The 24,710-nt window shown below is 48.1% G+C and overlaps 1 protein-coding gene across 12 annotated transcripts in view; it reads left to right on the forward strand.

Moving 5' to 3' along the window:
- CCDC88A (coiled-coil domain containing 88A) overlaps nt 1-23,626 on the forward strand; it is a 66,590-nt gene extending 42,964 nt beyond the window's left edge. For 2 of the 12 annotated variants that reach the window (XM_071582227.1, XM_071582224.1), the window contains exons 18-32: nt 94-270; nt 1,157-1,318; nt 5,230-5,507; nt 6,255-6,398; nt 6,974-7,160; nt 7,483-7,628; nt 8,181-8,273; nt 8,425-8,639; nt 13,065-13,148; nt 14,048-14,251; nt 14,524-14,595; nt 15,478-15,558; nt 16,861-17,126; nt 18,734-19,154; nt 21,937-23,626. In XM_071582227.1, coding sequence (XP_071438328.1) covers nt 94-270; nt 1,157-1,318; nt 5,230-5,507; nt 6,255-6,398; nt 6,974-7,160; nt 7,483-7,628; nt 8,181-8,273; nt 8,425-8,639; nt 13,065-13,148; nt 14,048-14,251; nt 14,524-14,595; nt 15,478-15,558; nt 16,861-17,126; nt 18,734-19,154; nt 21,937-22,001 — 2,595 coding nt within the window. In that variant the 3' untranslated portion in view covers nt 22,002-23,626. The other 10 variants (XM_071582219.1, XM_071582221.1, XM_071582225.1 and 7 more) reach the window with 9 other exon arrangements.
- The last annotated feature ends 1,084 nt before the right edge of the window (nt 23,627-24,710 follow it).

Below are 24,710 nucleotides of genomic sequence, written 5' to 3' on the forward strand. Positions count from 1 at the left end.
AGTAACAAAGGAAGTGGCATGGCCAGGTAATACATTAGGATGTATAAAATGGGCAGTTCTGAACCTAATCTGAGCTGTCCTAAATAATTGCAGGTGAAAAAGAACTATGAAGCTCTCAAGCAAAGACAAGAAGAGGAGAGGATGGTTCAGAATTCCCCTCCAAGAAGTGGAGAAGAAAATCAGTCTGTCAATAAGTGGGAAAAAGAAAATCAGGAAACTACTAGAGAATTACTGAAAGTTAAAGATAGATTAATTGAAGTGGAAAGGAATGTAAGATGTGATTTAAATGTGATTGTGATTATCTGTTGTGAGCTGTTGCAGTCATGCAAATGAGTGTTGTAAAGCATGTGATTTACCCCTTAGTTCACATCCCAGCCAGAGTCTGCATTAAATAGTTTGTGAGCAGCTGGATTCTGCTCTGAGGGGGGCCCTAAAACACTTGATAGGAATTTCAGAGGAAAGATAAAAGGCTGCCTTTGCCCTTTGGATCCACAGACCTCTCTTAAGTGCCCCTCACCCAGCCCCTGTTTACCCGAGGCCTGGGAGTGTCCCTGCAGAGCTCCCACGTGGGTTCCCCCGGTGTCCCCAGCCCCCAGTGCCCCCACTGTGTGTCCCTGGGTGTCTCCAACCCCCAGTGCCCCCCTGGATGTCCCTGTGCCCCGGGGGGCAGTGCCAGGTGGGATCCCAGCCATGTATGTGCCCCGGGGGTAGTGCCAGGTGGGATCCCAGCTGTGTGTGTGTCCCTGTGCCCCGGGGGGCAGTGCCAGGTGGGATCCCAGCTGTGTGTGTGTCCCTGTGCCCCGGGGGGCAGTGCCAGGTGGGATCCCAGACATGTGTGTGTCCCTGTGCCCCGGGGGCAGTGCCAGGTGAGATCCCAACGGGTGTGTGTCCCTGTGCCCCGGGGGGCGATGCCAGGTGCGATCCCAGCCTTGTGTGTCGGGAGGCGGTGCCAGGTGCGATCCCAGCCGTGTGTGTCCGGGGGCAGTGCCAGGTGCGATCCCAGCCGTGTGTGTCCGGGGGCAGTGCCGGGTCCGATCCCAGCCGTGTGTGTGTCCCCTGTGCCCTGGGAGCAGTGCCAGGTGCGATCCCAGCTGTGTGTGTGCCCCGGGGGCAGTGCCAGGTGCGATCCCAGCCGTGTGTCCCTGTTCCCGCGCAGAACGCGACGCTGCAGGCAGAGAAGCAGGCGCTGCGGACGCAGCTGCGGCAGCTGGAGACGCAGAACGGCAACCTGCAGGCGCAGATCCTGGCGCTGCAGCGGCAGAGCGCGGCCCTGCAGGAGCACAACACCAACCTGCAGACACAGAGCGCCAAGCTGCAGGTGAGCTGCCCCCGGGGCTGGGAACAGCCGGAGTGCTGGGAGCACACTGTGCCTCTGGGGCACACACGGGCCGGGAGCTGCTGTGCAAATAGCCTGCGCTCAGAGTCACGTTGTGGGGTAAGGTGAGTTAGTCAGGCGGAGTTGTGCCGGTCTGGAGAGGTCGAGGCAGGTTCAGGCAGCAGCGGAACAAAGAGCTAAGAACTTAATTTTTAGTTACAGCTTCAGTTTTTATCTACCCCTTTTCTACACCATTAGTCAGTTCTCCAAGCATACGTGGAAACATTTTCCTGGCTGCAAAGTCTGCTGCTTTCTTCAGGTGGCTCCATCCTCCTCAGGGGTGCACTCCAAACTGCTCTTCTTTCAAGAATACACCTTGAGCTATCCAAGATCAATTCCCTCATCAATTGCATCAGACATTAGAGGGTCCACAGACCCACTGTCACCCCCACATCAAGTAATACTTTGTTTGTTGATGAATAATTGCATTTCTAGGAGTTGTTTTTAATCCTGCATGCTTGTCCAGTTGAAACTCTTGATTTATGAGTAGAGTAGATTCTCTATCCAGTCTTCTGAGATTGCGTGGGATTATTTAATTTTATTTATACACCTAAATTAGGTCAGGGAAGTGGTGTGTCCAGAGACTGTAATAAAATTTGTCTATTTTTATAAATAGTTTTAAAAAAAAGTAAAGCCATACCTAAAAGGAAAACCAAGATACTAAAGTGCAGAATTGAAGAAAAAATTAATAAATTGAAAACTACTTAAATATGTGAAGACTGAATGTAGACAAGTCAGAGGCAAAAGAAGATAATGTTTGACTCTGGAAATTATTTAAATGGTTGTTCCCAGCGTCTTGCAGGTCTCATGGCCAAAATTCAGATGTCATCCTTCATATTTTATTAGGGTTATTAAACATATACCTCTTTTTTATCTCTAAAAATGAAACATTCCTGTTTGTGGATTGAATGCTTTTTGGAGTTCTAAGAACCAGAACTCCTTAAAGAGGAAATAAAAAGTCCCCAGTTCAGCAGAAATAGTAGACAGTGTCAGAAAGGATGGAGGGTTGGTGGGAATCTAAGTGTCAGGAGCTTTAAATGAGAATGCCTGGAGTTCTCATCCTGACTTTCTGGGCAGCAGAACACAGTTGTTGTGCCATGGGTGCTCTTTGTGCTGCCACATGGCAATCCCATCAGTGCCCAGCACAGCAGAGCAGGACTCTGGGGCACACACTCTGCCCTGTCTGGTCACTAAACAGCAATGGGCATGGAAATACCCTTTTTTAACCACATGAGGACTGCTCTGTAGTTCCATTTGTCAAGGAGAACCCAGGAATTTCTGTGGAGTTCCTGTTTTGCCTCATGCACAACAGCACAGGCCTTCCCCCTCTGACCAGGCAGCTCTCCATGAACTCCAAATGAGCCTGAGAGGTGCGATGTGTGTGTGAGAATCAGAACTACCAGCTGGACCTGAGGTGCAGGCTGAGCTGCTCTGCATGGACTCTGGCAGGCTGTTCCTGGCAGCTGGCTCTTCTTTTCCTGCTGGTGCCCACACGGAGCAGACAGGAGAAAGGGTGCTTTGGGGGGTAACTGGCAATTTGAGTAACAAAACTGGGGATTCAGTCTGGGCTTTGCCATGAGACATGACTTCATTTCCAGGGAAAGGTTCAGCTTTCTCATGTGTAACAAAGAGCACTGCAGTTCCAACAGGAAGGGATTTGTTCCCTGGTAACAGCAGGCACTGGAGTGGGAGATTGAATTTTTTTCCCTTTATAGATACCCCGAGGGTTTTAGAAGCCTCAGCAGTTTGTGGTTTTCATCTCTTGAATGGGAAAGAGGAGGAAATGAGCCTAATTCAGGTCAGGTGACAAGATAGCCAGGGATTAGATTTGGTTGATCTTTCCAGAGGCACAAAAAGTGAAGTTGGTGGTCGTTAGGGGTTTTTTAATTTGTCTAATCTTGAAGGCTTTAGTGTGTTAATACACATTAATACTGTTCTGGCATAGTTGCTGGAGAACTGGTTCCACAAAAGAGTACAGAACAGAATATGGGGAGTCCCTTCAGGTCCTGTTTTTTCGCTTCCTTTTCTCTCTGTTAAATGGATGCTCCTGTTTGAACTCTCCTTGTGAAAGGATACATGGGTGCCATAAAGATTTTACAGTGGCAGTACAGATTCTGTGCATTAAAGATGTTTGTAAAAATAGATCTCCTTGCCAATATGAAATTTCCTTTTAATTTAGTCCTGTCACAGATTTAGCTTGTAACAGGTTCACTGGGGATCCATTTCTCCAAGATATTTTGATGCCAGAGGAAAATGTGCCTCTTGTCTAGATAGCACTTTAACAGATACTGAAAGGTATATGAGAATCTGATCCCTCCCTGTCAGTTTAATCATATGCTCCAGTGCTTTCCTGCAGTACTTGTACAAAAATATTCTTGGAATATTCACAAGTTGCCTGTTGGGATATAAGAAAAAAGTATTCCCATGAAAGGTTGGCAGGTAGTGGAACAACTAGAAGGTCACTGTGGTAGTTTAGTTAGGCCTAGATGTGAGCCTTAATTGTAGTAGATTAGAGGGGACAAGCACCACCTGACTTAAGCAATCAAAGAAATATTTCATACCAGATGACACAAACTGAAATATACAGTAGAGTAAGAAGAGTTTCTCAGTTCTTCATGGCTTTGGTCCCAGTAGGACACACTGTGGTGTCCCAGGAGGGATGGAAGAACCAGGCCCAGTGCCACACTACCACCATGTTATCTTAGGGAAGTAAAACGTTTTTTCTTAGTCTTTCTCTCTGCTTGGGTCTGTCCCTTGGGGGATTGAGTTCTCTGGAGTGATTTGTAGCTGGAATAGTGGGAATTGTGTTCGATGGGGAGTTATTTTTTGTTGCTTCTAACTTGTGTGTGTGTGTTATACTGTAGTTTTATTTTTATTTTCTCCTTTCTGTATAAATACATAAACCTGCTTTGGGTTTCCAGGTTTTTTCCTCCCTTTTCTCAGCAGTGGGGAGGGTGGCTCTGACACTCTGTATTGGGCCTTGGCATTTTGCAGCTCATCCCAAGACAGTCAGTGAGGGTTTAACCCAAGAAATCGTTAAGTGGGAGATAGACAAGGTAATCTAGAATGGATTGGGTTGGAAAAGACCTCCAAGGTCATCAAGTCCAACCTTGGTCCAACTCCAGTTCCTTTACCCCATCATGGCACTCAGTGCCACGGACAATCTCAGTTTAGAAACCTCCAGAGATGGGGAATGCAGCCCATTCCAATCCCTGAGCACTCTCTCTGCAAAGAATTTTTTTCTGCTCTCCAACTAAAATTTCCCCTGGCGCAGCTTGAGCCCGTGTCCCCTTCAGGGAGTTCCAGACAGTGCTGAGGTCACCTCTGAGCCTCCTCTTCTCCAGGCTAAACACCCCCAGCTCCCTCAGCCTCTCCCCACAGCACTTGTGCTCCAGTCCCTTCTCCAGCCTCGTTGCTCTTCTCACTTGGGTTGGAAGAGACCTCTGAGATCATCAAGTCCAACCCTTGATCCAACCCCACTGTGATCACCAGCCCAGGGCACAGAGTTGGATCAAGACATGGTGGATTCTCTGTCCCTGGAGGTGTTTAAGAGGAGACTCAGTGCCACATCCAGTCCCTTCTCCAGCCTTGTTGCTCTTCTCTGGCCCTGCTCCAGCCCCTCAATCTCTTTCCTGAGCTGAGGGGCCCAGAACTGAACACAACACTCAAGGTGTGGCCTCCCCAAGGCAGAGTCCAGGGGAAGGGTCACTGCCCTGGGCCTGCTGGCCACGCTAGTTTGGATCCAGGCCAGGATCCCATTGGCCTTCTTGGCCACCTGGGCACACTGGTGGCTCCTGTTGAGCTTCCTGTCGACTAGTACCCCAATGAATTTGTAACCAGTGTTGGGGCCGCAGGTGGAGAACTCGACGCTGAACTCGCAGAGCGCGTCGCTGATGGCGCAGAACGCGCAGCTGCTGCTGCAGCAGTCGGCGCTGGAGGGTGAGAGCGAGGCCGTGCTCAAGGACCGCGAGGAGCTGCGCGCTCTGCACGAGGCGCTGCTGCGCGACCACGAGCGCCTGGAGCAGCTGCACGAGCGCCAGGCCACAGAGTTCGAGGCACTCATCGCCAAGCACGGCACCCTCAAGAGCGCCCACAAGAACCTGGAGCTGGAGCACAAGGACCTGGAGGACAGGTGGGCATCACCTGCCTCACAGTGGGAGCAGAGTCACCAGTGAGCTGGGGGGAATGGCTGGAATCACTAGGGTGTGAAACTCTGGGAGGTGGCAGAGCCCCCAACAAGGTGGGGGAAATGGCACTGCTGGAATCATGATTGGAAACTCTGGGAGGTAGCAGAGCCCCCAACAAGGTGGGGGAAATGGCACTGCTGGAATCATGATTAGAAACTCTGGGAGATGGCAGAGCCCCCAACAAGGTGGGGGAAATGGCACTGCTGGAATCGTTATGGTTGGAAGCTCTGGGAGGTTGCAGAGCCACCAGCAAGCTGGGGGAAGTGGCACTGTTGAAATCACTAGGGTTTGAAAGTCTGGGAGATTGTAGAGCCACCAGCGAGCTGGGGGAAATGGCACTACTGAAATCATCATGATTGGAAACTCTGGAAGGTGGCAAAGCTGCCAGCAACATGGGGGAAAATGTCACTGCTGAAATCGTTACAATTGGAGCTCTGGGAGGTTGTAGAGCCACCAGTGAGCTGGGGGGAAATGGCACTGCTGAAATCACTAGGATTTGAAACTCTGGGAGGTGGCAGAGCCACCAGCAAGGTGGGGGAAATGGCACTGCTGGAATTGTTATGATTGGAAACTCTGGGAGGTTGCAGAGTCACCAAGGAGCTTGGGGAAATGGCAGTCATTAGGGTTTGAAACTCTGGGAGGTCATCCTGTCATGAAAACGCTGTATGCTGGAGGGTTGTCTCACTGTGCAGGTACAACCAGCTGCTGAAACAGAAGGTGCAGCTGGAAGAGCTGGAGAAAGCTCTCAAGGCAGAACAGGAGAAAATGCTGCAGCAAAGTGAAAAGCACGAAACGGTGGCAGCAGAGTATAAGAAACTTCGTGATGAAAATGAAAGGTAAAGGCAAGTGTGGAGTGTGTCAGTGGAGCTGTGAGCACCTGCCATTGCAGCCTGAACAGGGGTCGTGCTCTCTCATCATCCACAACATCTGGTGCTGCAGTTCAGAACAGTCATGATCCCACAGAAATAATCATTGTGTCCTGAGGGTCCGTGTGGGACAAGGAGATGTGGCAGGGCCCAGGAGGGACAAAGGGAGCCCAGGAATCAGTATGTGTAACCTTCATGGTGGCCACACCTCAGACTGTTCTGTTTCCTTCCTGTTTCATGTTGGCAAGAAGTCCTGTCTCTTTGTAAGATTCTTTTCTTTCGAAAAGTGGCATCTTCCAAACCAGTGGTGATGTAGAGATCCTGCTTTATGTCTGAACATACAGAGAACACAGAGTGTTTGCCTTAAAGGCAGAACACATTCTTAGGAAAATTAGACTGGGGGACTTACCTGTAGTGTGTGATAGTAAAGAATTTGTATTTTATGGAGTGGTGGGAGCCTTGGAAATTCCATGTTTCAGAGGGAATGTGGGTAACAATTAACATTTCCACCTGCTTGTATTGTTTGGTGTGTCTGTCAATCCCAGGCTCACTCACACATACAGCCAGCTCCTGAGGGAGAATGAAGTTCTCCAAACTGACCACAAGAACTTGAAAACATTGCTGAACAACTCCAAACTGGAACAGACACGGCTGGAAGCAGAGTTTTCCAAGCTCAAGGAACAGTACCAGCAGCTGGACATCACGTCGACAAAGCTGAACAATCAGTGTGAGGTGTGTGAGAATCCTGTCTGGAATATTCACAGCAGTGTGTTTGGGGAGTCAGAAAATCACACCAAGTGCTTGACAATAAGTCAATGCTTTGTAAATAATCAAGACTAATTAATTTGCCTGTTGTGCGGGCTCACGTTGGGAAAACAGATTTAAATCATTTAAAGAGTCAAAGAGGCTTTTCTCAGTTGAGCCATGATTTAGTTTCCTGTTCGATTTGACTCTCAGAATCCCTTTGTAAACCCAAATTTTCTCCAGAATCTCGTTTTCTGTGTGTAAAATGTGCTCACATATGTGCACATGTGCTGTTTCATGTATGTTCCAGCTGCTCAGCCAGCTCAAAGGAAACCTGGAGGAGGAGAACAGGCACCTACTGGATCAAATTCAGACTTTAATGCTGCAAAATAGGACATTACTGGAGCAGAATATGGAAAGCAAGGATCTGTTCCATGTAGAGCAAAGGCAGTACATGTGAGTTTGAAAATCACTGTGGTACACTAATTTTTGTAAAAAAAGCTTCTCTTATGTGTAGAATTTAAAATGTGTGCTGCTTCTGAAATGTTTCTTTTTGAAACAAAATGTTCAATTATAAATGTAAAGCAGATAAAAACTACAGACTTTGAATTGGTAGTTGTAGAGGATCAGTGCAACTGTGTTCATTATTGATGATGCAAGTGGGGAACAAAAATGTCATTTACTCCTCATTCTGCTACTGGCAGAGTTTTAGAATAGTAATCTAAACTTTTTAGTGAATTTGAGAGAAGAGAAAATGTGCTTGCCTAAATTACATTTCTTATTTAAAAAGGGGGAAAATGCTGCTGTGTAAAGGTGAATGGAGACTTTTTGAATTTTACATCATGAAGTTAAACTTAAGTCTGCTTGTTTGCTGTGCCTCTTGCTTTCTCAATGAGAAACAAGTGTTGTCTGAGGAGGTGGCAGCTTTGGGATAACAGATCCCAAAGGAAGGTGCTGCCCAGGCATCCTGTGTATTTGGAGGCACATCTGGTGCATTTCTGTCTGCAGTGACAAGCTCAATGAGCTGAGGCGGCAGAAGGAGAAGCTGGAGGAGAAGATCATGGACCAGTACAAGTTTTATGAGCCATCCCCTCCCCGAAGGTACTGATGGATAACAGTAAACACAGCTCTGAGATGTGCCAGACCTGTTCTGTTCCATAAATTCAGGGGAGCAGAATGCTGTCTGTGTGTTGCACACAAGTCAGGAGGAGGCTGAGGGCACAAACTAACTGTGCTGTGTTGTTGCTGGCAGAAGGGGCAACTGGATCACGCTGAAGATGAGGAAGCTGATCAAGTCCAAGAAGGACGGGAACCGGGAGCGGCTCAAGTCGGTGGCGCTCACGCCCACGCGCTCCGAGTCCAGCGAGGGCTTCCTGCAGCTGCCCCACCAGGACAGCCAGGACAGCTCCTCGGTGGGCTCCAACTCCCTGGAGGATGGCCAGACCCTGGGCACCAAAAAGAGTAGCAGTGAGTACTGCAGCACATTGCCTTCTGCTGATAAACCTTGGCTAAGTGGTGGGGGAGACTCAGTGTTTTGGAGGGGGTTTAAAGGTGTTTATTTTGAGGGCAGGTCTGTAGTGACTTCTTGTGAGCTCCCTGCAGTGCTGGGGCAGGAGGTAGTTCTGAGCATTTCTGAAGCTCTAAATGTAAATGTTGAAGTGCATTTGCAGTGCTTGGGTAAGATGAAGCAGGCACTGTGACTGGGTCAGGGAGCAGAATTTTGGATGGAATGGCAGATGTCACCACTAGTACCTCTTATGTTTCTCCCTCTTGTCCCAGCATGAATCTTTCCCCTTGTCCTGAAGGTGTTTTCCAAGTTCTGGCTGTGCTAACAACATCCTTAAGAACACCTCCTGTCTGAAGGTGTTCCCCAGCACCTCACAAAACCAACAGTGGAAAATTCTGATCAAATTGGAATATGCAGCAGGGAGAGTTAATGCAGACACACAGTCTGTTAAAAGGATGGGCATTGTTACTGTTCCTAAAATTAGAGCTAAGTGGGAAGGGTTACAGAGGGTGGGATAGGTGGAATATTCCAGACACAAGTTGCTAACCTTGGAGGAGCCTCATAGCCATGACATTAGGGTGCCCGTGGTATAAAAGGCCAGATTCTGTTTATTATTATTTATTTTTTTATCACCCACTCTTGACATGAATCATAAACTGCCCAGTTTTTCACAACTTTTGAGAGACAGTATTGCAGCCAGGTTACCAGAATGGAATGGTTCTGTGTAATAGTTATGCACCAAAAGCATTTTGGCTGTGCATGTAAAAGCATCAGAACACGTGAGCATTAACAGTCACTTCCACTCCTTGCAGTACTAACTTCAAATTGGATGTCTTGGGTTTCAAAAAGCAGCAGGTTGATTTCTGGGGTTTGTGCCAGCTGGGAATCTGCTGTGTTAGAAATTATTAAAGCCATTATGATGCATGTTTTTAATTCTGTGCTTCTTGCAGAAGCTCAGTCAAAGTTGAAAACAGCAAAAAACTGCAATTTCAGGGAAACTTAAAATCAGATCTGTGAGTATTTTTTGAATAACTAAAGAAAGCAACAAGTTTCAGACCACACTTCAGCACTTCTGTGCTGACTTGTCCCATGGGGAAACACACTGTAAGGTTCAAAACAGGTACTTTCGAACTTTAAAGAGAGCAACTGTTGCTTTTACATCCCGAGCGTGGTGTGGGTGGCAGCGAGTGCAGCCCTGGGTGTATGTGTGTGAGCTGGAGGCAGAGTGTGCTCGCTGTGGGTCTCCATCTGCATCTGTGTGCCCTGGCATGCTGTGAGGGGCTGTGCTGGGGGTCTGCATCTGCCTCTGTGCCCCCTGGCATGCTGTGAGGGGCTGTGCTGGGGCAGGGGCTGTGCGTGGTGCTGGGGCCCTGCAGGGTTAGTCCCCTCTCCTGGGGCAGGGATGGTGGCTGTGCCTCCACACAGGGCTGGAGCTGCACATACCTCATTAATTTTCTACTCCATGGGCCTTGCTCATGTCTCCCTTAATTCTAGTGTGTTTATCCACAAACTGGAAGGGCTGATCTAATTCTGAAGCCAAAGCTTCCTGCGTTACACACGTCGCCGTGGCAACCCCCGAGTGTGGCAGGATTGGGGTGCATTTTGTGCCAACTCAGCTCTGCCAGCCTTGCTGAGGCACTTTGTGGCTCCCAGAGTATCTCAGCATGACAAGTGCTGGTGATGATGGTGCACATTTTGCAGTCTGTTTCCTCTGCTCCTAGAGGCACTAGATCCCAAATCCCAGGGCACTGGGAGCCTTTCTGTCCTGTAAGAAGCAGTGTGGCACAGCAGCTTCCCCTGCAGGAGCTGCCAGAGGGAGAACACGTGTGAGTTGCACTGCTCAGGTCCTGGAGCTCTCCAGCTGGCCCAGGGCAGTGCTGGCAGCTGGGAAAGGAGCTGCTTCCAGCAGGAATTGTGAGGTGAAATGTCCTGCATGTCCCTCAGGAGGCAGGAGAAGGCAGCTCCCCTTCCCTGGCACACATCAGTGGGTTCTCCTAAGCTACAGGACAGAGTGTGTGCCCTGGAGATCCCAGGTTGTTGAGGGTTCCTACCCCACATTCCCCATCGGAGACACTGACTCCACAATTAATTACCCTGCTGCTGCCACTGTTGATGAAGAGATACGGGGTGTGCCAGCCTTGCAGGGTGGTGAGGGAGGCTCTTTCCCTGGCACAGGCCACTTTCCCATGCAGGTGGGTTCCAAGACCTGTTACCTCACAGGCACTCTTGGCCCCAAGTCAGGTTCCCTGTCCTGCTGAGAAAACACCTGAGGGCTCCCATGGGATGTCAGGGGGTCTGACATGGGAACCAGGGGGTGCCTGGGTGGCTGTTGCTGTGCCTGCAGGCACTGAGCATATGGTGCTACTGGGTTCACCTTGGCTTTCCACTGCCCTGCTGGAAGTGCAGTCTCCCTGTCCCCAGACCTGAGCACAGATCCCTCTGGTCACTGCTGCTGGTCAGGTGAGTGCCCTGGGTCTGACACACCCGCCCTGGGTCTGACACCTGCCCTGGGCAGCTTTTCCTCTGGGCAGGATGGGGCCAGTCAGGGCTTTTCCAGAGGAAACCCGAGGCAGGCAAGGGGGCTTTCTGTTCTCTGTGGACAAACTCAGGTTTCCTTTGCTGTCTTCCCCCTTGGCCAGTACATTTGCATCTCTAGGAGTGGCACCAGCAGCAGACACATACACAGGGGAAGCAAAAAATCTGTTGGGCTGCATTTTCTGTTACCAGGACATTTAGAAGATGTCTGCTTCATGTTTTCTGTGTGCATGAACAAAACCATTTGAGGATTTGAGTACAGAATTCCCCAGAGGATGTTTTGCAAACAGGAGCAAGGTTATAAAACAGGAGATGTTCTGATCAGGGGAGGAATTCTGCAATACTCATCATTCATTCATTCTCAGCTCAGAAAGGAAGAGCTTGTTCACAGAATACTGAAAAGGGAAAGAATAGTTAATTTCTGCTGTTCCAGTATTAATTATCATCATTATTCAAGAACATTTCTTGGGATGTGTTTTATGCAGACATTTTACCTACATGATTCCCCCTTCAGGCAGGTTTTGCGTTTTAGCAAGGGCCAGGTTTTGATGCACAATTTCCAGGACAAAGACCAGGCTTTGATGCAGGATTTCCAGGACATCAGGAGTTGCAGGGGAGTTTCCTGGTGGGTACAGTTGCTGAGAGCCATAAATGAACCCTTTTGGAGGTGATCCGTGGTAATGGGCAGGAAGGACAAATGACTCAAAGGATTCTTCAGCATCCTCTGGTTGCTTTTCAATAAGATTAGGGAGTTTTTAATTAAGAGGGCTCCATTATCTTGTCTATAAAGGATTATAGAGGGATGTGTTATCTTGTCTGTACAGGATTATAGAAGTTGCAGAAGATTCACCTGCCATCTTGGTGCCAAAGAGTAGAACTAGAACAGAATGGCCTCTTTGGTTCCATTGCATTGGGAGCCTCTTCCTCTGGGTGCAGACACAGGATGAGACAATGGAGGGGGAATGTATTTATTTGCCTTGCAGGGTACCCCATGTGCACTTGTAAATGCATATGTATATATGCACTGCTCCACCCTTTAATACTATTTGTAATTTTAACTCTGTAATTTCCCTCATAGAATGTATCTCAGTTTGCTTTGGGCCCTCCCAAAACGTTGCAGCAACACTCACATGTGGATTTGCTGTGCTGTGGTTTCCTTTGGTATTTTTTCAGCTAAGATATTTGCACATTTGAAGCAGATTATTTTGGTAAAATGCTAAAATCACTGCACACAGAGTGCATTGAGCAGGAGGCCCATGTGGGTTTTCTACATGTAGGTGACCAAAATTCTTACTGAGCACAAAAAGCAAGAATAAAGACTGATAATAAATTGTGTCCTGCTAGGTGTGTAGGGCAAACCATTGCTAAAATGAATTAACATGAATTAACCTCAAAAAAACAATGGGAACATATTTTAAAGTAGAAGTTGTACTTAGAGTTGCTTTTTTATGTTCAAAAAATGTTATTTTCCACAGTAAGAATTGCATCATGGGAATTTTCTGTAATCACCTGGAAAAGCAGTTACATTTCCCTTTTTCCAAGAGCTTCAAAGCCTTGAGGTTGAGGAGTAGAGGGGAGTGTTGCACTGCCAAGGTAGTGGGGCGTCACCCTCCCCAGGCAGTGTCTGAGTGTGGGAGTTGCCCAGGGCAGTGTCCTGCCCCAGGGTGGCTCCTGAGCACCAGCAGCTCCCCTGAATTTGTGGCAGGGACAGCCTTTAGCGTAGCCTACATAGCTTAAGCTCGAGACATTCATTTCTGTCCTTAGTTTCAACATTTAACTTCCATCTGTTCTTCTCCCCTTTTTTTCTTTCATTTCCCTGTTTCGTTTTTCCTCATGCTATGACATAAAAGTGGGTGCACTGAAAAGACTGCCCTTTTTGAGGAACAGACCGAAGGAAAAAGACAAAATGAAGGCCTTCTACCGTCGCTCCATGTGTAAGACTTTATGACAGTTCAGCTTCTTCTCAATGGCTACACTGGCTTCCTTACTAATTTTTCACTAACCTCTCCCTGGACTGCGCTGTATTTTTCCTCCTCTTTTGCAATGTGCAAGTCCTGCTACAGTACAAGGAGCTGGAGCTTTTTCTTTTTACTTTTTTCCCCCTTTTTTTTTTTTACAAACCCTAGCCCTGAATACTTTATATGTGTGCACACACACGTTCCCATGCACGCCCATATAATCTATTCAGTGCCTCGTGACTGCATATATTTGTATACATAGATGTCTATATACACATGGCCCCATGTGTATATAAATTTACAGTGCACTGTGTTCACAGAAGCGGTTCTAAATGACACGTTCTGTTAAGAAATCACTGTAATTCTTTTGTTTAAAGGAAGTGTAGGAAACTGTGCAAGGCTCTATGGTGGTCTGTCCCTCTGCAAGTGCTCATCAGTTCTCGTTGCCAAAGTTGTGTGGATCCTTTGGTTTGGTTTGATTTGGGAGCGAGGGGTGGACAGTTTCCTGGCGGTGGGGGCTCTCGAGGAGGATCTCTCAGCTGTGGTATCTGCCCTGTGGCTCTGTAACCCACCCTGTGTGCCTGCAGTAACCTGCACTGTGCGAGGATCCCTCTGGCACTGCCCCTTTCCCTGCTCATCTCACGGCGAGCAGCGTGGCCGGGTCTGCCCGGCGCCCTGGCATGGCGAGTACCCCAAGCAATGTGTCTGGGGGCCCCGTGCCTGCCCCCCTGCCTGCCCCGAGCCGATTGCATGTTGCTGTGTGTGCCTGCCGGCCCCGGGCGCTGCCACGCTCGCCCCGTGCCAGCCTCGGTGCGCAGGAGGAGCCGGGCACGGCCGCGGCCCACGCTGATCATCTGCTCTCATTTGCATCCCAGCCATGAATGACCTGGTGCAGTCCATGGTCCTGGCAGGAGGACAATGGACAGGTAGTTCTGAGCATCTGGAGGGTCCTGATGATATGTCCACGGGTAAAAGGAGGAAGGAATTGGGAGCTATGGCCTTCTCCACCACAGCCATCAACTTTGCCACTGTCAACTCCTCCACAGGCTTCAGATCCAAGCAGTTGCTAAATAATAAAGGTAGAGGTAGAAGCTTTTTGCACCGTGATGTGACTGTCTAATGTTGATTTTTCTCATGTTTTGACTTTTTCAACAAAAAGCAATCTTAATAATTGACTGTAGTGCTAAGATAATGGGTTTAATAACTGCAGTTATAAAATGTCTCAGGGTTTTTCCTAAGTAAAAATGGATTGCTTTGAAAAATAATGTAATATATTATACCAGTGATAAGTATTTCAATGATCTTTTTGTTTTATTTTATTTTACATCTTTATTTATGTCTCTGTGTGTAGATACTACATCCTTTGAAGATGTAAGTCCCCAAGGTATTAGTGATGATTCTAGTACAGGATCAAGAGTTCATGGTAAGATGTGAACTTTAATTGTGCGAATTAAGGATGTATGATGTGAATGTTAACAAAGTTTGCCAAAATCCAGTGAATGACATTGTTGCACTGAGCATGTTCTCTGTGATTTGCATGTCTCCTGAATGTATTGTGTCATTTCTTCAGACTCTTCTTTCCTTCCTTGTCTCCTACATCAGACAGATGTTCTTTGTCTCTGTGTACCTGTGAAGTGCATCTGAACAGGGTCAGAATATTTTCCTGTTTAGTGAGAAAATGGTTTAACTTCCATTTGGAGTTAATAGTAAATAAAAAAACCCAAATCCCAATCTGGCCAGAGTTCTCAGTGTTTGTTGTTCAGTGGAGCCTAAATTTGCCATGTGCTGTAGTTTATAAAAGTATTCCATGTTCCTTCAGGGAAAACTTTGAAATGAAAGCTGTTGTAGGTTATTTAGAAGTGAAGTTTTAACTCTGATACAAACATTTACAATTAATATGAGCAGCAAACATTTTTGAGGCTACTGACAGAGCTTTTGCTCTGTGTTGGCTCAGGAGTGCAGGACTGTCTGTGCAGATGCTCTTGCTCTGCTGCTCGTGGCCCCCCACCCTGTGCCAGGTTTGCTGTTCGTGCCCTGGCCATGAGCAGCCCCTGCATGTCCCCCTCCCACTGAGTCACCCTCAGCTCTAAATGCACTCTCTGTTCCTCTCCCCTCTGCTGTGCCATTCCTGTAGTGCCCTTTCCCCAGCTCCTCCTGGCCTGCCTGCCCTGTGAGCCCCTGTGTCCCTGTGACAGTGGCAGTGCCAGCGTGTGCCGTGCCCCGGCACACTTTGGGAGCAGAGTGTGAGGGCACCGTGGCCTCTGCTGACATCCTGCTCATCCATGTCTCCTCATTTTCCATTCAGCTTCCAGACCAGCCAGCCTTGATAGTGGCAGGACATCCACTAGCAATAGCAATAACAATGCCTCACTCCATGAAGTCAAAGGTACGCTGGAGGTGAAGTCACTCCCAGGCTTCCTTTCCATTCTTGTCTCTCTAAGATCATCTGTATAGATTAAAAAACCCCACAGCCAAAAAACTCCCTCTGCAAACCACAGCAGGTGCTTCTTGAGGTATTTTGGAGCCTCCATTCCCCAGGCTGGGAACACAAGTATTACCAGAACTGATGATTTTAATAAATATTAAAAGGTTGGTGTTAGTTTTTAAGTTACCAACTCTTTTCAACCAAACCTAACCCAGGTAAATGATGCTTAAAAAACATTTCCCCCAAATTACTTGAAAAATTATTTTTAAGCAGGCAAGTTGCTCCTGTTTTTTTCTCCAAGCATCCTCCTGCAGTGCTGCTGTGAGCTGAGTGCTGTACAACTGGACAAAATGGACTGTGTGGTACATCCTAGAAACTTTTCTGGTTTGGATTTAATAGATTAGTAATATCCCTAGATTTATCACAGTCTCTGAACTTCATATATTATGAGCCTTGGTACATTTTTCTATCTAATGGCCCTTCCAGCTGGAGACTGTTGTACAGACCAGAGCATGGCCAGCTCAAGACTATTTAATATTCGTGGCTTCATTTATTAAGTGGTGTCTGTTTGTTTGGAAATTTAGGAATGAATGCTAGCTGATTATTTCTGATAGTTCATATTACACCTCTTTGATTGCTCCCTCCTGTAAAAGATTCACTGATGTCCTCCTTGCCCTAGTTTAGAAATTCCCACTGTGAGCAATTTATCTTTGTTCAAACTGCATTTTGTTTCTTAAGAATAACACAAAGTTGGAAATATTTGATTATATCTCAGTATTTCTTAGTAATCCACAATTACTGACAAATAAAAAGAATTGGAGTAGTGGAATTTATTTTGCATTGAACACCAAGTGCTTCCTTCAGGTCCCAGTTGTAACCAAGCAGGAGTAACAGCAAAGACTGTTGGAGGAGCAGCATTCCTAAGTAGTTCTTGTTGGAAAAAATATTTCCTTTCCATTCAATCCTTTGTATTTCATTTAACATTCTATTGCCGTGTGCCTCGCAGTGATGCTGATTAAGAGTGGAAGTGTTTCTTTAGCCTCTTGCATATAATAATATGCAAGGGGAGGCCCAGATTACAAGTGAAAGGTAGTTTTTATTTTTAAGAAAATCATGCCATGTTTAAAGAGCTGCAGAAGGTAAGTCAGGGGAGTGCAGTTTTATGGAGTAAAAAAGGACAACTGGATATTTTTAGTCGTTCAAAACAATGAATGTTGCAGATGTGAGTAAGGCTGTCAGTGCTCAATGCTGCTTGCCCCAAAGCAGGTGCAGTGAGCAGCCAGAGCCGGCCCCAGAGCCACAGCAGTGGGGAATTCAGCCTCCTCCATGAGCCCGAGGCGTGGTCCAGCTCCAGCAGCAGCCCCACGCAGTTCCTGAGGGCTCCCACCAGGTCCAGCCCCGTGCTCCAGCAGAGAACGCCCGAGGGGCCGCAGCGCCGCAGCAGACACGCCAACGCTGGCTCTCCGGGCAGCGAGGTGGTCACCCTGCAGCAGTTCCTGGAGGAGAGCAACAAGAGGAACTCCAGCCAGGTCAGTCTGGAGGTGTTCAACAGCGTGGTGTGCCATGGATGGGCTCAGAGTGAGGGCAGGACACAGGGAGCAGAGTCCCTGTGGAGCTCTGGAACTGCTGCACTAAGGGGTCCTGTGCACCCTGAGACACTGCACCTGCTGCACCACACACCAAGCCACACACCTGGGGAGTGTCAGGGCCCCCTGGGCTGGGTAGGGCAGTCCTGCGCAGCTCAGAGCTCCGTGCCTGGGACACTTGGAGTGCAGGGGGAAGGCCAGGACTCAGGAGGTGCAGTTTTCTCCTTCCAGTCCAGCACTTCTGTTCAGCAGAAGCTGTTGTCAGATCTGTCCTGCATCAGCAGCAAGGAGGATGTTGGACTTCACTGCCTGAGGAGACTCTTGTCTGCTTCAGTTCCATCTCTTTAATGGGAAACAAAAAGCGACCTTGGAGCTTATTGAATTCTGAGAGGAATCAGATGAAGAGGATGTTTCTGTAGACAGTGACAGTTTGTTGAAAGCCTGAAATCACCTCTTCTCCACTAGTATTCCAGTTTCTTCATCCCAGGGTCTTGAGTAGAAGGGCCATAGATAAATCCAGGCAGTCACTGTGACCAGGACCTCAGGAGGAAGGACCAGGCTGTCTATTTTAAATGACAGGAGTGAAATGGGAAAATACACATTCCCAGCTGAATTGGTGGGGGTTGTGGGGGCAGAGACTTGTGTCTGGAGGAGAGTACATTTTTTTGTTGGATACTTAAAATGACCTCTCACCTGTGGTCTCCCTGACAAGGATTTTTGGGGTTTAATTGTTAGACAGTGCTTTTCTGGCATTATAAAGAAACCCCCCCACCCAGGTCATCAAACCCACTCTACTGCTGTTCATAAATCACAGAATCCCTTTCACAGCATCACAGAGTGGATGGAAGGATAATATTTAAAAAGTCTCTTTCCAGTTGTCTTCTAAAGCATTTCCTTAATGCCTTTAGCTTAATTCTTTCCAAATTATCTTTTGTACCATTTTGGAAATGACTGCAGTCTTTCTCTGCTGAGTCTGTGAATGGCATTCACCTGAACTCTGGTTTTTTTTCTAGCTCCATCTTTTTCAGAAAGAAAAATTTGGGAGCTGTCAGTCCAAATCTGGGCACCAAGGGTGCCTGAAGGTTACATGCTTTGTTACAAGATTTTTGTCTTTATAGAGAATTTAAGCTTTAAGCCCTGGGTGATCAGTGTAAGTTAAAAGTAACAGCCTGTGTGAAATGGCTTAGGAATTATTGAGGAGTGATGGCAGAGGGCAAGGACATAAACTGGCAGTTTAGTTCACGGATTTGTGGAGTCAATCAGTATTGCAGAACTAACTACATACATTTGTGAGCTGGCTGACAGCTGGGTTTCAAAGCACTTGCTTGGTAAGCTGTGTAGAAAACTCCCAAGTATGTATCAAATTTAGTCATATTTTATCACATTTAGTATTGCTTTTAGAGCTGAGAAATGAAAAGAATATAATAATCTTTATAGGATCGGTCTTCATTTATGTCCCCCCAGGATTGCTTAAGAGAAGGTAAAACTCAGCAACTCCACGACTGTGTAAAAGGAACACTCTCTAAACTTGCGTTTCCGATGTTTGGCAGGCCAAGTGTGCGAGCGAGGAGAACCTGCTGGAGGAGGTGATGCGGAGCCTGTGCGAGTGCGCGGAGCTGTCGGCGCGGCCGCGACAGGTGCCGGGCTGTGGCATCGTGCGGTCGCTCAGCGTGCGGGTGCCCGGCGATGGCCCCGAGACGCGGCCCGGCCCCCGCGGCTCGGACCCGCTGTGCCCGTCCGGCTGCCCCGGCACGGCCCGGCCGGGCAGCGCCAGGGCCAGGGCACAGGCGGCCGTGCCCCAGCGCCAGCCCCGGGACTGCAACCCCTACGCCACCCTGCCCCGGGCCAGCAGCGTCATCTCCACGGCGGAGGGCAGCACGCGCAGGACCAGCATCCATGACTTTCTGTGCAAGGACAGCTGCAAGGACAGCCGGCCGCCCGCGCCGGGGGACGCGGCCCCGCCCGGCTCCAGTGAGTACTCGGCTCACGGGTTCTCCTCCCCCTGTGCCCCCCGCGGGCCCTCCAGGGCAGGGGCTGTCCCGCGGGGCGAGGCGCCCGCACCGCCTCGGGGGGGATGTGCCGCCGAGGTGCCCAAGCCTGCCAGGCTGGAAAGGCCAAACTGTGGGGAGAGACCTTGGCCGAGCACGAGCGTGGTGTGGGAGAAGGTCAGCGGGGCTGGGGCTGGAGGCACGGGGGCCTTCACTGGGCCCCAGCCCTTCCTAGCCCTGAACACGGAGTTAGTCAGTAACATCAGTGGAGTGCCCCAGAGAGTCACGGCCAGAGCAGCTGAGCAGGCAAACCCCTCGGCGTTCAGGTCAGTGCCCTGGATCCAGGAACAGCCTTGCGCTGCTCAGAAACCTGCCCAGGGGGAGCCACGGGCAGCTGTGCCCAGGGACCACCCCAGCCCTGCCCCCAGTGCCAGCACCGCCGAGGCCGAGGCCCCGCTGCTGGTGTCGGAGGATAACCAGACCCTGTGGTACGAGTATGGCTGTGTCTGAGCAGCAGGTGGTGTTGTTGAACGTGTACAAGTCTAACATGCCGTAGAGGTGCTCTCCATGTCCACTGGATCTCAGAGAAAACTCCCCTCAAAGAACAAGCCCTCTCTGGCTGATCCGTGGGTGGTTGTGTCCTGCGGACGACAGCTGTGGACTGTGGCATGTTGGAATGTGGAACTGTAACCCCACCAAAGCCTGCATGAGACATGAATTGCACTGTGTACATCCTGCATGCCTTCATAACCCAAGCTGTGTGTGTGTGTCACGCAGCACAAGCGTTGGGGTGTCCTGTGGTCACTGCTGCATGTTCCCCAGGCGCATGCCACGTCCCGGGAGTGGCGCAGGGGACAGCGGGCCTGGGGAGGGACAGGGACAGTGCTGGCAGCTCAGGGGTGCTGCGAACACATGCATCATCCACTTGGAGTGAAAATGCTTCTTTTCCCCTTCTCTCAGAAGTGAAGAGAAGCATTTGGAGAGATCTCAGTGTCTTCCCCTTTTCATTTATGCCACGCCCTGGCATAAATGCACAAGGAGCAAACCACAGCCTACCAGTTCAGGACCTCTAGTTTGCACAGTAAATACTAATTACTGAGTAATGAACACACAGTCCATTCATAATTCTAAACAGAAATGGTAATTCTTATGAGGAGGTGGCAAATAGTCACGTGATATGCAGCACTTGCCATGGAAAAATGGCCTTTTCCACCTTTTCCCTTTGGTCTGTTCTGTCCTTCCACATCTGGGGTACAGCTGTGGGGAAGTGTTGGGTTTTATCAGGAGTCAAATAACAGCCTCCTTGTGATGTGTAGGAATAAAAGCCTGTCTTGTGTATGGTGGAAATCCATTTTTTCTTCTCAACAGATGTTAACACTGATACAGCAGAAAACAAGATGGTATAAAAAATAACAAAAAATGTTAAGAACAAGTAACCAAGGTGCTTGCAAGGTTTTGGGAGGATGGGAATTCTGCAGGGAATAACTCCATGCATCCCAGATGAGCAGCTGAAGAGAAATGTTGAAGTACTCTGAGAGCACTTCCTATAAACTCATACTGTGCTGCCACTGTCTGGTTTTTGTCTTCCCTGGGTCTTGCAGCAACTCTGCTGGTTCCAGTTTGGAGCCAGGTTTGTAACTGGAGCTTTAGGTGGGTTGCTGTGCTTGGAGAAGCCTCAAGAGCTCTCAGGAGTGCTGTTGCCTCCTTGTCTGCCTTAGGTCTTAGACTGTCACACCTACAAAACCTTGCAGCATTGTCCCCAGCTTCCCTCCAGCACCCTTGGGATAACCAGGTGTGAGTGTCTGGGACTCCATGTCTCACCTGTCCAGCAGCTGGGGACTCACCTTGTCCTGCTCAAGCCACTACTTGGCATTGGTTTGCCCCTTTGTTCAGCAGCAGCAGTGCAAGTTCTGTTAGAGAGTGTTCACTGCTCACAGTAATGACTTGCAACAGTTGTTTGTTAGATATGAAAGAAAGCAAAAGTTTTCATGGACAGCTGACTTTTTCTCCACTTTTGCTCTTTAACAAGAAGTTCATGGATGTCCCTCTTTGTTTATGCTCAAATTGTGTAAGGATCTGTGGGATTCCTTCCATTCCCATCCCTGCTGTTCCTCAGCTGTGAAACACCTGGAGCCCTGGCTTGCTCCTTGGTCCTGCTGCCTTGAAAACCCCTGAGCTGGGCCTGCATGGTGCTGAGAAACACTAAATGTGCTGCTGGCCAAAAGGTTCTGTTGTGCAGTTTTGTCTTCTGCTCACAGTGCAGCTTTGCTTGGCCCAGGGTTTGCCTGATGCTTTGCTGTGAGGGACTGGTGAGCTCAGGGGCTGCCTTTTGCATGTTGGAGCTGTTGCATGCAGAGAATTCCCAGTTTGCAGACTGGGATGTGAATGTTTGTCAACGGTGCAGCAGGTCAAAATACACTGAGGGGAGTTCTCTATTGGGGTCAGTCAGCTCTGATTGCATCTCATTATTTTTTCTTTCCATACATGCAGAAGTGTAGGGTTGGTGTAGTTAAAAGTGAGATACATCTGACAGTGGCTTTGGAAATAAAACCAGTTCTAAGTGCTGAGGGGAATGTCCATGTAGCTGAGTAGGCACTTGCAGTGAGTTTCTTCTGTCCCTCTCCTCTGTCTTTCCCTCTTAAAAGCAAAACAAAAGTGTTTATTTATCCTTTGGTCTCCTAACGAGTAGAATGTATTTAATGCATGAGGGGTTTTTTCATGTCCTGATAAACACAATGAATAACCTGAAATGCTTTTCTCTGCAGATGTGGAAGCTATCCCAGAAAGCAGAAATTCAAAAAGCAGGTCTAGGGAGCAACAAAGCTCCTAATTCTATTCCCCACTACATGAGCTGTGGGCCAAGTGGTGAGTTTCCTGCCCAGAATGTAAATGAGATGAATTTCATTTACAACAAACTAACAGCATTACATCTAAGACCCAGAGCACATTGCATTAACCAGGTGTGAATCCTGCTTTGCTTAACTGACTGCTCTCACGCTCACTGGTGAGGCCAGGACTGACCAGTTAGGCCAGGACTGACCAGTTAGGCCAGCACTGGTGCTTCTCCAGCAGTCCTTCCTTAGGAGGGAACCTTGTCCCATTCAGCATTTTGCCTGTAAAAACACCATTTCTTTTTATTTTCCACATCTCCTGAAGGAAGCCCACAGAAATGCCCTTGAGAAAGGCCCCTGCAGTGAGTTGTTAGACAGGGAACAGGTGAACCCCAGAGAGCTGAACAGCCCCGAGGTGCTGAGTGCCCCCAGTGTGTGTTTCTGAGCTGTGTGTGCTGCTGTCCCTGCCCCTTGGTGCATGCTCCCACTGCTGTTAGTTCTATGTGTGTCTGAGCTCTGTGTTGTGCCTCTGCACCTGCAGCTTTTCTCACGTTCTTTTCTCTTTCTGCCTTTCGACTGAACACAGAGAGAAAAGTGTCCTTCAGTATCTCAGTGTGAAGCCTTTATATCTGAAGTAACAAGACAGCGACTGTAGGAGTCATTAATAAAAAATTGAGGGAATTTTGTACATTCTTCGTGACTAGAGCAGGCAAGACATAAAAACCTACCTACCTTCCTTCCTTCCTTGAATCAAGGAGCTCTACTGGAGTCTACTGCCGAAAATGTGTAGATGGGCTTAGGAATTATTGCACATTGCACTAAGATCTACTGAATAAAGGACAGTTCTCATCTCCCTAAGGACCGAGGATTTTAAGGTCTCAAGAATTACTCCAGGGAAAAAAAAATAAAAATAAAAACTTCTTTCATCTTCTGTTTTTGAAATTAGCCACTGATTTGCTTAAGCTTCTGCTAATAATTCGCCAAAAACCCCCATAACTGGCAGTTTCTCTTTATGTCTGTAAATCTAAAGGAAATGCTGTAGTATTTTGTTGAAATGGACTGTATATACAGATACAAAAACCTCACAGCTACTGGCACTTCATTGCCTTATTTGGTTAGCATAATCTGCATGGAATGGCTCTTAAAAAAAAGTTTATGCTGATTTTTGTTGCATACTGCAAGAGGAAAAATTTGTTTACATCCATGGAAAAGTTGGGTAACTAACAGAAGTTGGGAGTCATGGGATAATGGTGTTCTACAGAAACTGTTTGTCCTTTGTGTTCTTCACATTCCCCAGTTGCTCTGCATATGTGTGTTCAGATGTTTCTGGCAGGAAATTGTCAGCTCTGAGTTTTCTATAACATTTATTTTAATATAAGACTGTTTTCCACAAATGCCATTTCCAGGTTATGACTGTCTTACGATGTTTGTGTATTGACTAATTCTTTTTTTAATGTTTGTCTCTTGACATGAGCTGAGTGTGGCTTAGGAGGTTTCTTGATGGCAAAAAGAAATGTAAATAATATCATATGCATTTTACAATCAGTTCCCTTGAAGGTTCTCTTTTACTAGATGCAGTTTGTTCATTATTGGTTTATATTAAAGTCCACGGACGTTGTTGGTACGTGTGGTGGTTGCCTGTTTGTGTCTGGCAAGGTCTGCAGCGAGCTCAGAGGGGCTGGACAGGAGCTTTTTTGGGTCCCAAATGAGTTGTGATGTTGTTAAAACCAGTAAGCACATTGTCCTGGCTGTTCTAGAGGGTTCCATCCCCGTGTCACCTCCGAGTGTCCAGCAGGTAGGTCTGTAATGTCACCTCCATTCGCTCAGTGAGGGTGAGCCTGACTCTGAGTGCAGTTCCACAGCTCCAAAGGCAGGAAGTCTTGTCACAAAGGGCAAAAAAGAGACAAGTTCAGGAAGCTTTAGGACATTTTTTTTGTCTTTTTTCTTTAAAGGGACTTCCTTCTGAAATATTTTTTATTATCAAATGGGCTAAAAGATGTATAAAGGCATAAGGGTAAGAAAGAAATCAGATACCATAAACATTAGGAAGGTATCTCTAATTCCAAATCACAGAGTGTTCAGGCTCCTTTAGCTCCTGTGACTGGGTTCTCCTGACTCTGATGACAGAGGACTGATGCAGTTCAGACCCCAACCCAAACCATTTAATAGTGTCACTGCTGTTAGAGGTGTTGTTTCCATCTGGGGAATCCCCTCAAGTCTCCTTGGTCAGCTCAGCTCTCCCCTGGAGGCATCAGGGTGTGCAGGGTTCCCCCTCACAGCTTCTCCACTTTGGTTATTTCAGTTCAGCCTTCCCAAAGCCTCTGAGGGGTCACAGACTTCACTGCTGCTGTTTATCTCACCCCTGGGGTTGGAAACCACCCCCACCAAACCCTTGGTGGGTGTTCCTCGTGAGAGAACAGGGCAGATCTGGGTGCCAGGATCCTCCCTGGCAGATCAGCTCTGGGTGCCTGAGACCTGCAAAGGCCACAGTGGCACTTGGGGTTGTCTTTGCCAAAGGAGCCCAGAGCAGCACCAGAGACACACAAGTGTTCAAGGCATTAATCTGCTTCTCCCCAGCACTTTGTTTTGCACAGAAACTGTTCCAGAGCAGTCCAGCAGTCAGGAGGGTCTGGGATGTGCTGATTCCTGCTCACCTTTTCCTTCCTTCATCTTCTCAGTCTGTGCCCTTAGAATGAAATAAAGAAGTA

The sequence above is a fragment of the Pithys albifrons genome, chromosome 2 (assembly GCF_047495875.1).
Source record: "Pithys albifrons albifrons isolate INPA30051 chromosome 2, PitAlb_v1, whole genome shotgun sequence".
In the NCBI taxonomy this organism is placed as follows: domain Eukaryota; kingdom Metazoa; phylum Chordata; class Aves; order Passeriformes; family Thamnophilidae; genus Pithys; species Pithys albifrons.